The sequence below is a fragment of the Triticum aestivum genome, chromosome 5B (genome assembly GCF_018294505.1).
Source record: "Triticum aestivum cultivar Chinese Spring chromosome 5B, IWGSC CS RefSeq v2.1, whole genome shotgun sequence".
In the NCBI taxonomy this organism is placed as follows: Eukaryota; Viridiplantae; Streptophyta; class Magnoliopsida; order Poales; family Poaceae; genus Triticum; species Triticum aestivum.
In genome coordinates this window covers 90980969-90995464 of record NC_057807.1, presented here as the reverse complement: position 1 = coordinate 90995464, position 14496 = coordinate 90980969, and the positions used below count along the sequence as shown (strand labels likewise).

Below are 14496 nucleotides of genomic sequence, written 5' to 3'. Positions count from 1 at the left end.
CTTGGTTTTTTTTTCACATTAATATCGCAGCGCTACTGTACAAGCAAGCGCGCCCACTATTGGGCCGGCCCAGTCGGGGTTCTGTGCGTGCGTCGCGCAGCTGTTTGACGCAGAATGCGTCCAATAGGAGTTCCCTAGGAACCACGCTGAGGGCGCCGAATAGGAACCAGCTGAGGCTGGCCAAGCCTAGTAGTCGGAACTTGGTGGCAGAGAGGCTGGTGGTGGACTGGAGGCCCATGGTATAGCCCGGGGCCCATGTTCAGCCTGACGACAGACTGAACCGTGTGGCGCTCCCCGTCGAGCAGTCCACGCCCCCCACCCCCTTCCGCCGCCTCACCCCGCCGACGAGCTCACTGCCGCCGCCGCCGCCGCCGCCGCCGCCGCCGCCAACGAGCCCATCATCTAAAAGTCGTTACAGAGCGAGCGAGCCGCTTCTCCATCTTCTTCTTCTCCGGCTGCGGCGGCAGCAACTGGTTGCTCCGTCACGCAGTCCCCGTGAGGCGACGGGAGAGATGAGGGAGGTCGTGACGGTGCAGGTCGGCGGCTTCGCCAACTTCGTCGGCTCCCACTTCTGGAACTTCCAGGTACCGCCTTCGCGACACCCTAAACCCTACCTTCTTCGTGACGACAAGCACTCAATCCCCGTCTCTTTGCTTGCTCTTCAGGATGAGCTCCTCGGGCTCGCCGACGACCCCGGCGCAGACGCCGCCTTCAGGACCGCGCCGCTTGACATGGACGTCCTGTACCGCACCGGCGAGACGCTCCAGGTAGAGCCAGGCCAAGAGCTTATCTTAAATCCTGCATCATCTCCATCGGTTCGTCTTAGTCACACTGCTTAATTTCGTCAGGGCGTCTCCACCTACTGCCCCCGTTTGGTATCTGTCGGTTCTCGAGGTAATTTACTTGTGCTCTTAATTTTTGTATGCGCTATTTTGCTTAATTCCCTCCAACTATAGCAGTGTGTGACAAGATGCCTTTGTGGGAATGTGTAACTTACCTGTTAGTATTTTGTCAGTGGTTGTGTACATTACATTTTATAATTATACCATTTGCAGGGTCTCTTGGTTCTTTAAGTTCCTCCGGTGCTCCGAGCCTGAGTAGCGCTGCCTCGGATCAGCTCAATGTCACTACATGGCAAGTGACACTCTTAACTTCTCCTGAATTTGTGTCCGTGCCTCGTTTGCCTACTATGCCCCTCATGCATAGTTGGTTGTTTTCGTGGTCTTTTATACGTCATGAGCTAAAGAGAAACAGGAGGGTTTTGCCAATGTTGTTTTGGATTGCTTGTGCAACTGGGCCAGAAATGCACTAGATTCAGACTAACTGAAAGTAACTTTGGATATCCATGACTTGTTGTACAAACTGATGGAGCATATTTAAATTGCCAAAGCAAGAACATATCACTATATCAGGATATAACCTACTGTATATATGTTTGCTTGATACTAATTTTTTGCAACCTGTAGGAGCAGTGAATTAGACTTAGCCTCTTACCCTCATAATATGGTTATTTTGGAGATTGTGATGATGCATGCACTTATCCAACTGCTCTCACAATTTCTGCATGGTATCTGCATACTCTTTTCATAGAGTAACATTCAGCCTAGGAATGACCCGCTGATAACTGTGCTTTTGTGCAAATCATGCTATTAGTGGGTAATTGCAGGCTAATATTGTCGATCATTAACTCAAGTTAGAGAGCACCCATCTGTGAAAAGTTTATCAAGCTCAGAAAGTACCTTGATGAGTCCATTCTAAATGTTGTAGGTCTGGAAATGTAACAAGATCGGTAGAAAAGCCTCATGGGCGGAACTTGTTTCTGCAAAGCTTAACTGAACAAGAGCCGAACCCAAGCACTAGCAATGGTGGGAACAACTCTCAGAAAAGTGTAGAAGATAAGGACTTAGTTGAATGCTTAGAGAAGGATGTCAACTTTTGGACTGATTATACGAAGGTTCAGTATCACCCTCAAAGCTTGTATGAAATGTATGGGTCATGGACAGACTTTGACAAGTTTGACAACTTTGGAACTGCAAGGGAGGTAGTTTCAGAATGGTCTCTAATGGAGGAGATGAATGAGAAGCTAAGGTTCTTTGTTGAAGAATGTGATCACATTCAGGTCCTATATTTTCCCCAATAAACTATCAGTGAATACTCTATTTGTAGTTATACTATGGTTTATGTTTACTAGCTCAATGCACGATTTTGTATGGTTTCCCCCTTATGCATTTTGTTGAGGTCTTGCATTAATCCGTAATTAACTACAGGGTATCCAGTTTATTGTGGACGATTCGGGAGGGTTTTCCAGCATAGCTGCAACTTATTTGGAAAACATTGCTGATGACTACACAAACACACCTGTATTGCTTTATTGTGTGAGGGATCCAGTTACTCATGGATCATCCAGAAATCAAAGGGATACCATTACAAGATCTTTGCATGACGCTGTTTCACTTTCAAAGCTTTCATCCTTTTGCAGTTTGATGGTTCCAATAGGACTGCCTTCTCTCAGTCAAAGTATGCTTTCATCCAGACTGCCGCATTTGCTTCTCTGCTTTATTCTAGTACGATTAGATGTATGAATTCTTATATATTTGCTGAACAGGCAGGAACATATTCTGTGCCACTATTTTTTTATTGCATCACACTTTTTCCAGTAGCTTGGTATCACTGTTGTTTAATTTCCTGTGCATTTTGATCTTATGCTGAAAACATTGCACTTAATCACACTTACTGTCTTAATGACAAGGCAGAACACCTGCCGGTTAGCCTTAAAAAAATCACACTTGCTGTGAAATATCAACTCATTCACTCAGCTTTTAAAGTATCGTGTATTTTTTATTGGTCAACTCAGTACACATCACACCCTACTATAAAGTACTCCCTCCGTCCCGAATTACTTGTCTTAGATTTGTCTAGATACGGATGTATCTAGACACTAATCTAAGACAAACTTTTTGGGATGGAGGTAATACTCAGTACATTACTAAGCATATGTCTACTTATTTATTTTTCACATTATCTAAATCGAATTATTTCATGAGCATAGGAAATAATTGTTATTTAATTTCTTCTCATCAGGTTCTCTGTCACCCTTCCTTTCTATACAAGATGCAAAACCATTCCACTCCAGTGCAATTTCTGCAGCAGCGATACATTCAGTAACTGTACCATTTAGACTACAAAATGCTGGTCCGGCTTCAAACATAGCACATTCATCTGGTAATATTGATATGCGCGAACTTGTGCACATAATATCTGATCAGGGTAGGCAGAACATGGTTACTGCTCTGGACGTAGCAATGCCTGCCCCTTATTTGAAAGGTACACATTGTATGTTCCCTGTTTGGTCCGACATGGGTGGCAACTTAATCTTTCTTGCTAACTGCATACTCTTAATTGCTAGATGGAAATGATCTGTGGAACATGAAAAGCCTGCACACACTGACCCCTGAAATCAGTGACGAAGAAGAAGACCCTTACTCTGTTGAATCATTGGTGGTTCATGGAGTTCTGCGTGCAGGTTATTGTTGAATCGTTAAGCCTAGTAGTCCATTTAATTCTCACTGCCTGCCATGCTGAATTGTTGCTTGAGTTCTTTCTTTGTCTGTTGTCACTTACTAATAGCTACATTGATACTTGAATTGTACATTTACGTGTAGAAATTACAATTACTTAATGTAAATTTGTTGACACAGGTGGGCATCGGGCATCAATATCACAAGTGCAGGGCTCTGTGTGCTCAGCTTACGAAGGCAGAGCCACAAAACCAAAGTTCTCCCATCTTTCAGTGTCACCCTGCCCGCTCCCCATACCCCTCCCGTTCCCGTCGATCTTCAGGAGCAACATCGGCCAGCGCGGCGAGATCCTCAGTAACCACGCGGAGGGAACCCAGCCAAAGGGTTCACTCGACGTCGAGTCGATACCGATGGCTGCACGCCTAAGATCGAGCAACGCGGTCCTGCCCTTCATAGAGAGGCGCTCGCTGAGCCTCCAGAAGTTCGGCGTTGCAAGGGGCGCTCTGGGGACGCAGATACTCCGCGACTGGGGCTTCGGGAGGGAAGAGATGGAGGACATGGGCGAGCACCTGTCCAAGATGGTCCACGTGTTTCACCCCGAGGGCGGACTAACATCGGATTCTGACTAAAACCTGACTCGGCTTTGTTTTGTGTGCGGGACATACATACAGTCGAGCTGCTGTAGGATGTTTTTGCTGGGCCAAAACTTCTGTGATACGTATACGGTGGATGTGGGTGCAGCAGCTGTGGAGTATTCTCATGCATGTACTACTCCGCTTTGCTTTGCAATTGAACTGGAGATGCGATCTGGCGTGCGAGGGTCGGTTTTGTGATGCATATGCCCGTGGCCGTTGGTATTATCTCAGCACGGGCGTATGCAATGCCCACACATGCAATTGTTGTGACATTCTGGCCATGTTGAGCTTGGATCCAGATCTCCGTTTTATTTTCCGTTGTTTTTCTAAGGCAAGTTGCCAATGCGGTTTCTGCATCGCACTAGCGGGGGGTTAGCAGAGAAGGGAAACTGATGTGGACGGAGACCTGACTGACTGACCTGTCAAATTTCAGAGGGCTTTGGCGTATGAGTATTGCGAATTTTTGACTGTTGTGGAGCATGGAATTCAACATGGCACGGTACGAGTTTCGCCCCTGTATGATTAAATTGGCCCGTGAAACCTGGTACTAGTGTCTTGGTTTTCTTGACTTGTTGTGCCTTTGTTTTACTTCATTTTCCACGGGGTTATAATATTGTCCTTGACACTAGTAGTGGATCTGTCTGCGTACAAGAACATGGCACCTAGCACTTGGCATGAATGAGTGAATGATTGGTGGCGAGGCTCACGTGGCCGGCATGTGCAGATAGCGCGTGAGGCGAGACATACAAGACAGGTTCGAAAAGAGAAAAATAAAGCACCTCCTGTCATGGGTGAGTGGATTAGCTAGTCATCGTTAGAGGTTAGGCATGAGACACGGGGAAGAGGGCAGGAGCTCGAGAGTAACGAGCGCCGTGTTTTCTTAATCGATCGCCAGTGTGAGCATGTACTCCTTCAGTTCATCACAGAGAATTGAGCCGGCGAATGAATTCAGCCCGACGACTCCACCAAAGGGTGTTTCGTGTGCCATACTAATACTCCCTCCCTTCGAAATTACTTGTCACAAAAATAGATGTATCTACAACTAAAATATATCTAGATACATTTATTTTTTGGACGAGTAATTCCGTACAGGGGAGTAGTAACGAACAATAGGCGGCCCTTTCAAAAACAAACTAAAATCAATACGATAGGTGGAGCGATCTTTTCGTTTATTGAGACTGATAGGTGGAGTGCCCCGGAGTTTTTTTTAGTCGAGTGACCAAGAGGTTAAGCATGTGATTCTCACGATCCCATCAGTGCCTCCGTGTTCCACGCCGTGTAAAGTGTGCAGCAGGTTATGCTCCTCCTCTGTATTTTTGTTCCGGAACAAAAGAATCTCTCGCTTCGTTTTGTCTCATCACGCGTCCGTGCCTGCGCAAAATATACTTCCTGTTGCTATGCTACCTTCGCCTTTTCTTTTTCATGCTGCCAAACACATTCTACGTACTACAACGAGATTTGTCTTCTCATTTATACCTCTTCATCTATGTATACCGTCTCTCTCTAGGTATATATCTATCTCTATCTCTACAGTATTTATACACGCGCATTGATTTTATATATATACGCGCCGTATCCGGCGCCTCTAAAAGGTACCTTCCTTGTATCTTCGTTTTTGTTGTCTGTTACATTGGCAGCACTAGTGACGTTGCCGGGAAGAGAAACGCATCAGTGACGTTAACGAAAAGATTTTCTTTTGTTCGCGCAAAAAAAATGAAAAAGATTTCCCTCGGTACGTATGCTTTGGCCGGAGACGAGAGCGCCCTCCGGCTGCAGCGACTTCGGGTACTTCTACTCGTTTGACCCGACGACTCCGCGAGCGAGCGCGCGATCTCATTGGTCAGGGTCAGGTCGCCACGCCCACACACACTCCCCATCCTCTCCACAAACCCAACCAACGCCTCAATCCCGGCTCATGCGCGCCGGGGCAGGGATTTTTTGAGCCCAGCGAGCGAGCGAGCGAGAGAGGAGTCCGGCGGCGGCGGTTGAGGGAGGATGGAGAGCTACCTGGAGGAGAACTTCGGGGGCGTCAAGGGCAAGAACTCGTCCGAGGAGGCGCTGCGGCGCTGGCGCAAGCTCTGCAGCGTCGTCAAGAACCCCAAGCGACGCTTCCGCTTCACCGCCAACCTCGACAAGCGCGGCGAGGCGCAGGCCATCAAGCACGCCAACCACGTACGCACCTCCTCTCCGCCCCCCTCTCTCCCACTTCTGCTGCTGGCTAACTAAATTGGTCCTCTGCGCGGCATCGCCTGGTGGGTTCGGGTGGGGTTTCCCGCCGGGATCTGCGGCGGTTCTGGGATCTGGTTGCTGGAGCTGGGTCGGCCTGGCTGCCGTGACCGGAGCTCGTACGGATTCACGCCGGCCGGCCGCATCCTCCATCAAGATTTAGCTTCGAGCACCGAGAGTGCTGCTGCTAGCTTAGCTTGGCTTAGGAGGGTTGGTAGGATTGTAGCCAGTGACCGGCTGGTTTAGCTACACGCCTCGTGGAGTTCTCAAGTGAATTAACCAATTCTACAGTGTTTTGTTGGAGCATTTTGGGGCGTATGTGATCTGCTTCTGAGATCGGTGAATGGAGCTAGTGCCAATTTGGGAGTACCTGCCTAGTTTGCTGCAACGACAGCATATGACTTCTTTGCACTGTTTTCAGTAGAACAGTGCTATCCTAGTGCACGGCCATAATGGGTGTTGGGAGTGGCTAGTTTGAAATCCTATTCTAGAATAATCACTGTACCAAATTCGATCCTTAAGTGGTTTATAATTAGTTTCTGCTCTTATCTCATGAGGTTACTGAAGTTCATGCTGTTGATGTGTGACAGGAGAAGCTGCGGGTTGCCGTGCTGGTGTCGAAAGCTGCACTGCAGTTTATACATGGTAATAATTGATTGCACAACTTCATGTTTTCTCGGTAGTTTTGAACATTTCCTAGTATCTAACCGTGCCACTGACAAACAAATATCCCCAGGCCTCAAACTTCGAAGTGAGTATGTTGTCCCTGAAGAAGTCAAGGCTGCAGGGTTTCAGATTTGCGCTGATGAACTGGGGTCCATTGTTGAGGGCCATGACAGTAAAAAGTTGATCATCCACGGCGGAGTTGCCGGGTTAGCAGCCAAGCTTGCAACTTCGCCGACGGATGGGCTTGATACAGCTGAGGACAGCATGCAGCGTAGGCAGGACATATATGGAATAAACAAATTCACAGAAAGCGAGACCCGCAGTTTCTGGGTGTTTGTGTGGGAAGCTCTTCAAGATACAACTCTTATAATTCTTGCTATTTGCGCCTTTGTCTCGTTAGTTGTTGGCATTACGATGGAAGGATGGCCAAAAGGTGCTCATGATGGTCTAGGAATTGTTGCAAGTATCCTCTTGGTTGTTTTCGTTACCGCGACAAGTGACTATCGGCAGTCGCTGCAATTCAAGGACCTGGACAAGGAGAAAAGAAAAATTCAAGTGCAAGTTACAAGGAAAGGTTTCAGGCAAAGAATATCGATATATGATCTTCTTCCTGGAGATGTCGTCAATCTGGCAATCGGAGATCAGGTTCCTGCTGATGGGCTCTTCATTTCTGGGTTTTCTCTTTTGATTAATGAGTCCAGCCTAACCGGCGAGAGTGAACCTGTTGTTGTAAATGAAGAAAACCCTTTTCTTTTGTCGGGTACCAAGGTCCAAGATGGGTCCTGCAAGATGCTTGTTACAACAGTTGGTATGCGAACCCAGTGGGGAAAACTAATGGCTACTCTCAGCGAAGGCGGGGACGATGAAACCCCACTGCAGGTCAAACTTAATGGAGTGGCAACTATCATTGGTCAGATCGGACTATTTTTCGCTGTCATAACTTTCATCGTCTTGTCTCAAGGGTTAATCAGCAAAAAGTATCACGATGGTCTGCTCTTAAGCTGGTCAGGGGATGATGCACTGGCAATGTTGGAGCATTTTGCTATTGCAGTTACCATTGTTGTGGTTGCTGTTCCTGAGGGATTGCCCTTAGCAGTCACACTGAGTCTGGCATTTGCAATGAAGAAAATGATGAATGACAAGGCGCTGGTTCGCAACTTAGCTGCATGTGAAACTATGGGCTCAGCTACTACCATCTGCAGTGACAAGACAGGGACACTAACAACTAATCATATGACTGTTGTCAAGACCTGCATTTGTGGAAATATCAGAGAGGTTAACAGTCCTCAGAATGCGTCTAAGTTGTGTTCAGAACTTCCAGAAAATGTTGTCAGAACTCTTCTCGAGTCTATATTTAACAATACAGGTGGAGAGGTTGTTATTAACCAAGATGGGAAACACCAGATCCTTGGTACCCCAACAGAGACAGCCATATTGGAGTTTGCAATGTCAATAGGTGGAAACTTTAAGGCAAAGCGTGCTGAAACTAAGATTGCGAAAGTGGAGCCTTTCAATTCAACAAAAAAGAGGATGTGTGTCCTTCTTGAGCTTGCTGAAGGAGGATACCGTTCACATTGTAAAGGTGCTTCAGAAATAGTCTTGGCTGCATGTGATAAGTTCATAGATGAGACAGGTGCTGTTACCCCTCTTGATAAAGCAACTGCTGGCAAGCTCAATGGTATTATTGATGGTTTTGCTAATGAAGCTCTTAGGACATTGTGCCTTGCTTACAGGGAAATGGAAGAAGGCTTTTCCATTGAAGAGCAATTACCACAGCAAGGGTACACATGCATTGCTATCGTAGGTATTAAAGATCCTGTTCGCCCAGGTGTGAGAGAGTCTGTTGCAATTTGCCGCTCTGCTGGAGTTACGGTGAGAATGGTCACAGGTGACAACATAAATACAGCAAAGGCGATTGCCCGTGAATGTGGTATACTCACCGAAGATGGCCTGGCCATCGAGGGACCGGATTTCAGGGAGAAAACTCTTGAGGAACTCCTTGTGCTTGTTCCAAAAATTCAGGTTTGATGTGTTTATAATGTCCTGTTGACTTCTAATAGTGCTTACCATCTATCTGCAAGCTCATCCCGTAATTCCGTGTATTGAAGGTAATGGCCCGATCATCACCGCTGGATAAGCATACACTTGTAAAGCATTTGCGCACAACATTCAATGAAGTTGTTGCTGTTACTGGTGACGGCACAAATGATGCTCCTGCTCTGCATGAAGCAGATATTGGACTTGCAATGGGCATTGCCGGGACTGAGGTGAGAATGCTTGATCATTAAAGAGACCAAGCCAATGAATGCTAATCTACTAGAAGATGTATAATGGAGTTATGCAAATTTATTCAGCCTTTCAGGACCTGAATATTGCAAGTCCACATTGTATCCTGGCTTAACTTTCCACTCATGTTATTCACTAGCCTAATGCACTCTTATTCAGGTGGCGAAAGAGAGTGCCGATGTCATCATTCTGGACGACAATTTCTCTACAATTGTAACTGTTGCCAGATGGGGGCGCTCTGTTTACGTCAACATTCAGAAATTTGTGCAGTTTCAGTTAACTGTTAATGTTGTGGCTTTACTAGTTAACTTCTCCTCAGCTTGTTTTACAGGTATACCTCCTAGTCTTGATGATTCTTGTTACTTCCTATAACATACCCTCCTATTGATAATTTGCACTTGCAATGATAGGAAATGCGCCACTGACGGCTGTTCAACTTCTTTGGGTCAACATGATTATGGACACACTTGGCGCACTTGCATTGGCCACTGAACCACCCAATGATGACTTGATGAAGAGAGAGCCAGTAGGAAGAACAGGGAAGTTCATCACAAATGTGATGTGGAGGAACATTTTTGGGCAATCTCTATACCAATTTGTTGTTATGTGGTATCTCCAGACGCAAGGAAAAACCTTTTTTGGGCTTGGAGGCTCTGATGCTGATATAGTGCTGAATACAATTATTTTCAACTCATTCGTCTTCTGCCAGGTATGTCTACTGCTGTAAATCCCCTCTTTTCCACTGGTGATGTGTTTACCGGGACCTTGGTGATAACCTACAGAAGGCAAGGCAATTTGTGATGGTTTCAAGAACCCCTAGGCCGCGAACTTAAAAAATAATAACGCAATAGTTTAATGCTCTGATAGTTAGGTAAATAAACACAGCTGGTAGAGGGTTACTATGAATTTGGTGAAAGCAAAGGTGCATAGTTCGACATGCAGACCTGTTGTGTCAAAGTTCTGAAATAAGATTGCACATTTTTTTTAATGGCGAACTTGGACTCTCACTAGATTTGCGTGTGCTATCTCAGGTGTTCAATGAGATAAGTTCGAGGGAGATGGAGAAGCTCAATGTGCTCAAGGGCATGCTGAAGAACTATGTCTTCATGTGTGTCCTCAGCAGCACCGTTGTCTTCCAGTTCATCATGGTCCAATTCCTCGGCGAGTTTGCCAACACGACGCCTCTCACCAGTCTCCAGTGGCTAGCCAGCGTGCTCCTTGGCCTCGTCGGGATGCCGATCGCCGTTGTCGTCAAGCTCATTCCTGTTGGGTCCTCCTGATGAAAAGGGCAACCCACCATGTGAAGGAGGTGTGGCGAAAAGACCGATTCCATAATGTGTGGACCTGAATCCTCCATGCAGGGTCTTTTGGGATGCATGGAGAGCAAGCCTGAGAAGAGCTGCACTAGACAAGTTTTAAAGCCTACGAGTGTGGCAGATTTGCATCATATTGTTGTGTAAGAAGCATTTGTATCTGGTGCTGTGCTAGGGCTTAGGGCCTGCTCGTCAGCAGACCTGTAAGATTGATGTCTGGCTGGGATTCAGACCTGAAAGGATGTATATTCTGTGGATCGATAAACAGAAACCTGATCATTTCGACCCCTTTATTCCGTATCGGCATATGACCGAGACTTTCCAGGAATGGGGTGCATGTAGTCCAGACAGACTAGTGCCTTATGTTGGATTTCAAGTGTTTACCGTGAAATTCTTGAGCTCTTCTAAGATGGTCCCAAATTGATATGAGATGTTATATCCTGTGATTAACCAACAAGCATAATATGTAAAGAAGATGTAAGAAGCGAGCATTAAATATGTCAACAATATTTCTGTTCAATTTTGTATACTTATAGCATATTTATATACATAAATATTACCATTGATCAACCAAAAGTTTCGAGGAAGCACTCCTCTTACCTCTTTGAAGGTAAAAGGGAGTGTCTTGAAAATTTTGTGTTCTTAGTTATTACTTCCGTTCACTACTATAAGATGTTCACTTATTTCAGTCTCTATGTAGCCCATAATGAAATATCCTTCCCTTGCAAAAGAAGTTTTCTAGTGTTTGGTTTGGTTCTTAAACAATTGCATAAGAAGATATTACGGCTGTCCCAATTTTTTTTTGAGAAAACGCAAAAAACCTTTGTGTTTCTTTTCATTGAAAAGGTAGGAAGTCAGTTACACTCGTCCTAGGACGAACAATCGAAAAAACGGGTACAACACTTAGTGAACATCCCATGAGGAAGGTAGTGATGTGATCCGACTAGACGGCGAGTCGTTCATAGGTCCAATCTTTCACGTTACTCAATGAATTAGCAAGAACGTCGATGAGCAATCGTCGCACCAGCAGCAGCGTATGTAGAAGTAGTAGTACAACTCTTCGGATCAAGCAAAAACGCAAGAAGACCAAAGAACAAAAAAAAACTTGCGCAAGAATTCGACCGGATCAAATCCTACGCGTAGCAGCTCTGAAATCCCTCACGGATCCGTAAACACAAGGATTTTTGGTGCATCCCAAGGTGATGCGTTTTCTGGTATTTTTATTCAACTAACTCTTCCGTACAAAGGCCTGAGCCTGCCTGCGCATAAGCAAAACTATGGAAACAAACCCAACTACAATCGGACTCTATCTTTCTCCTATTCAAACTAATCAAGATTTAACTAATTAAGTAACCGGCAAGTTGATCACAAAAGTCCAAAACAGACTAGCACTCTTTTTTTTCGAAAAGGGGGATCCCCGGCCTCTGCATCAGCATGATGCATACGGCCATCTTATTAACAATAAATCATCCACAAGGTCTCGAAATCTCAAAAGTAGCAAAATAAAATGAAGAAGAAAGGCTCACACAGAGCCCAAAGGCTAGATACACAAGCTAGCCAAATAAAGGATAGCACTCCTGACCCTTAACTTGTAATACTAGGAAATAACACGCTGGACACTTGACCTTAATTCGTAAACAGCACACACAAGTATTATGTTATGCTACGTAACGTGGAGGTGTTCTGAAAGTCGGCTTCATATCCTCCGGCTTATGATCTGACAACAAAATTGGCATCCGTATTTTTCCAATAAAGGAAAACTCTTCTGCCTTGGTCTTCTTAGTTGGTGCCGTCAACAACTCCTTCTGAACATGTGTAGGTTGGATTATTATTTCATGTGAAATATTATTTTGTATTGCACCCATGGCCACATCAGGTAGGACTACTCCGAGACCTGCTGCTCCGGCCAGGAGCAGGCTTCCTCCTTGATCCGGTCGACAAGTGTGCCTAGGGAGGGCGTCGCGTTGTTGAAGACACAACTGTTCCTATGCTTCCAGACTAGCCACAGAACGAGTAGTGCCATGGATTGCAGGGCCTTGCGTTGGGTTTGCGGCGTGCTGTCCTTGGCGTGCTGCCATCGGTCTGTGAGGGTGGGCTCCTGGTTGGGAGTCGGCACCGGTATTCGTAATCATGCCAGGTTTTCATGCCATGCCTGCCTGGAAAAGGGACAGTCAAGCATCAGGTGTCGAATCGTTTCTGGTGATTGATCGCGAAGGAGGCAACGCGGAAGATGTTGCAGGCCATGGCGGGCCAGACGGTCGGTAGTCCAGCAGCGATCTAGATCGGCAAGCCAATGGAAAAACTTGACCCGAGGGGGGGGGGCAAGTCTTCCAAATCACCTTTGAGGAGAAGGAGTGTAATGATCCTTGAAAGGTGGCCGCGTAGCAAGACTGCGCCGAGTAGATGCCGCTCGCGGTCCACTTTCATATCAGTTGGTCAGGGGCATCGTTGACCGTAGCCTGCCGCGCGAGCTGCCAAACTGCAGATACTGACCAATCTCGTGGATTCCAAGGACAGCCTAGATGTCGCGGGCCCAGGCGCCGACGTTTGGGGATGCAGTTATAGAGCAGGGGCATGAGCTCGCCAACCGAGCGCCCGTCGAGCCAGCGATCCTCCCAGAACAGGGCATTCGTGCCATTTCCGATGATCGTGTAGGTGGAGGCAAAGAACATTGCACGCTTGTTGCTGGAGAATTGGAGATCCAGCCCCTGCCAGACGCGTCCTGCGTCCGTTCGCGAGAGCCAAAGCCACCGCAGTCTAAGCGTGAGCCCGGCGAGCTCAAGGTCGCGAACCCCCAGGCCGCCTAACTCGAGGGGGCGGGAGACACGACGCCAGTTCACATGGCAGTGTTCGCCGCTGGCAGCAGTTCGCCCGGCCTAGTGGAAACCATGTTGAATCTTCTCGAGCTGCTACATGGTTGTCTTCCCGGGGGGAGGGGGCAAATGCAAGAAGCCGGTGCACTGGGATGGCACATAGGACAGACTTGACGAGGGCCAGGCGGCCAGCTCTGTTCATGAGACAAGCTTTCCACATGGCCAGGCGTCCAGCAACCTTGTCGACAAGGGGTTGTAGCTGCCCGGCGGAAGGGCGACACGTCGTCAAGGGTATATGCCGAGGTAGGTGATCGGGAGCGCGACGGTCGAGCATCCCAAATTGGTGATCATCTCGGAAGCAATTGGGTCCTCGTGCAAGACCGTGGCCGAACTCTTGGCGTAGTTCACCTTGAGGCCGGACACTCTGCCAAACAGGGCAAGGATTTCCTTGACAACAGTCACATCGCTCTCCGTGGCATGGCAAAAGAGCATTATGTCGTCGGTGTATAGGGATATAGCCGGTATCTGCCTCCGCGGGTGCAGCGGCTGGAGGATGCCCGTATCATGGGCGCGCCGTATCAGCCAACCGAGGGTGTCAACCGCAAGCACAAACAGTTGCGGGGACAAGGAGTTGCCCTGTCGCAGCCCACCCTTATGCCATATCGATGGGCCTGGCACCCCGTTCATCAGGACCCGGGTGCTTGCCGAGGACAGGAGGATGGCGATCCACTCGAGGAAGCAATTTCTGAACCCAAATTGACGCAAGACCCCAAAGAGGAATGGCCAGGAGATGGAGTCGAAGGCGCGCTTGAGGTCGAGCTTGAGCATCACCTTGGGGGGCCCAAGTTGGCTCAACAGCTTGAGCGATTGTCGGACAAGCATGAAGTTGTCGTGGAGGCTCCGTCCAATGATGAATGCATTCTGATTGCGGCTGACAAGGCGGTCCAGCTTTGGAGCAAGCCAAAGCGAGAGGCCTTGGCGAATACCTTAGCCACGAGGTGTATAAGGCATATAGGGTGGTAGTCGCGTAGCTCCTGGG

At 47.4% G+C, this 14496-nt stretch overlaps 2 protein-coding genes across 2 annotated transcripts; both read left to right on the top strand.

Annotated features, from left to right (window-relative positions):
- The first annotated feature begins 326 nt into the window (after positions 1 to 326).
- LOC123110566 (protein misato homolog 1) lies at positions 327 to 4329 on the top strand. Its single transcript, XM_044531122.1, has 9 exons — positions 327 to 584; positions 666 to 767; positions 849 to 894; positions 1056 to 1134; positions 1768 to 2119; positions 2268 to 2517; positions 3082 to 3324; positions 3407 to 3523; positions 3699 to 4329. Exons 1-9 carry the CDS (start codon positions 513 to 515, stop codon positions 4145 to 4147), a joined length of 1710 nt encoding a protein of 569 aa, XP_044387057.1. The 5' UTR covers positions 327 to 512; the 3' UTR covers positions 4148 to 4329.
- Positions 4330 to 5964: 1635 nt separating this feature from the next.
- On the top strand, positions 5965 to 11035 carry LOC123110565 (calcium-transporting ATPase 10, plasma membrane-type). Its single transcript, XM_044531121.1, has 7 exons — positions 5965 to 6325; positions 6970 to 7024; positions 7116 to 9067; positions 9154 to 9312; positions 9491 to 9662; positions 9742 to 10040; positions 10363 to 11035. The coding sequence occupies exons 1-7, from the start codon at positions 6149 to 6151 to the stop codon at positions 10609 to 10611; spliced, it is 3063 nt and encodes a 1020-aa protein (XP_044387056.1). The 5' UTR covers positions 5965 to 6148; the 3' UTR covers positions 10612 to 11035.
- Positions 11036 to 14496: the final 3461 nt, after the last annotated feature.

What these genes read in the sequence shown, in the direction of transcription:
- LOC123110565 (XM_044531121.1), top strand. Translation starts at nt 6,149, where the DNA reads ATGGAGAGCTACCTGGAGGAGAACTTCGGGGGCGTCAAGGGCAAGAAC. An exon ending in CCATCAAGCACGCCAACCAC is followed by an intron (nt 6,326 to 6,969) that starts GTACGCACCTCC and finishes GATGTGTGACAG; the next exon opens with GAGAAGCTGCGGGTTGCCGT. An exon ending in CTCCTCAGCTTGTTTTACAG is followed by an intron (nt 9,663 to 9,741) that starts GTATACCTCCTA and finishes TTGCAATGATAG; the next exon opens with GAAATGCGCCACTGACGGCT.
- LOC123110566 (XM_044531122.1), top strand. Translation starts at nt 513, where the DNA reads ATGAGGGAGGTCGTGACGGTGCAGGTCGGCGGCTTCGCCAACTTCGTC. An exon ending in GGTATCTGTCGGTTCTCGAG is followed by an intron (nt 895 to 1,055) that starts GTAATTTACTTG and finishes TACCATTTGCAG; the next exon opens with GGTCTCTTGGTTCTTTAAGT. An exon ending in GCCTGCCCCTTATTTGAAAG is followed by an intron (nt 3,325 to 3,406) that starts GTACACATTGTA and finishes CTTAATTGCTAG; the next exon opens with ATGGAAATGATCTGTGGAAC.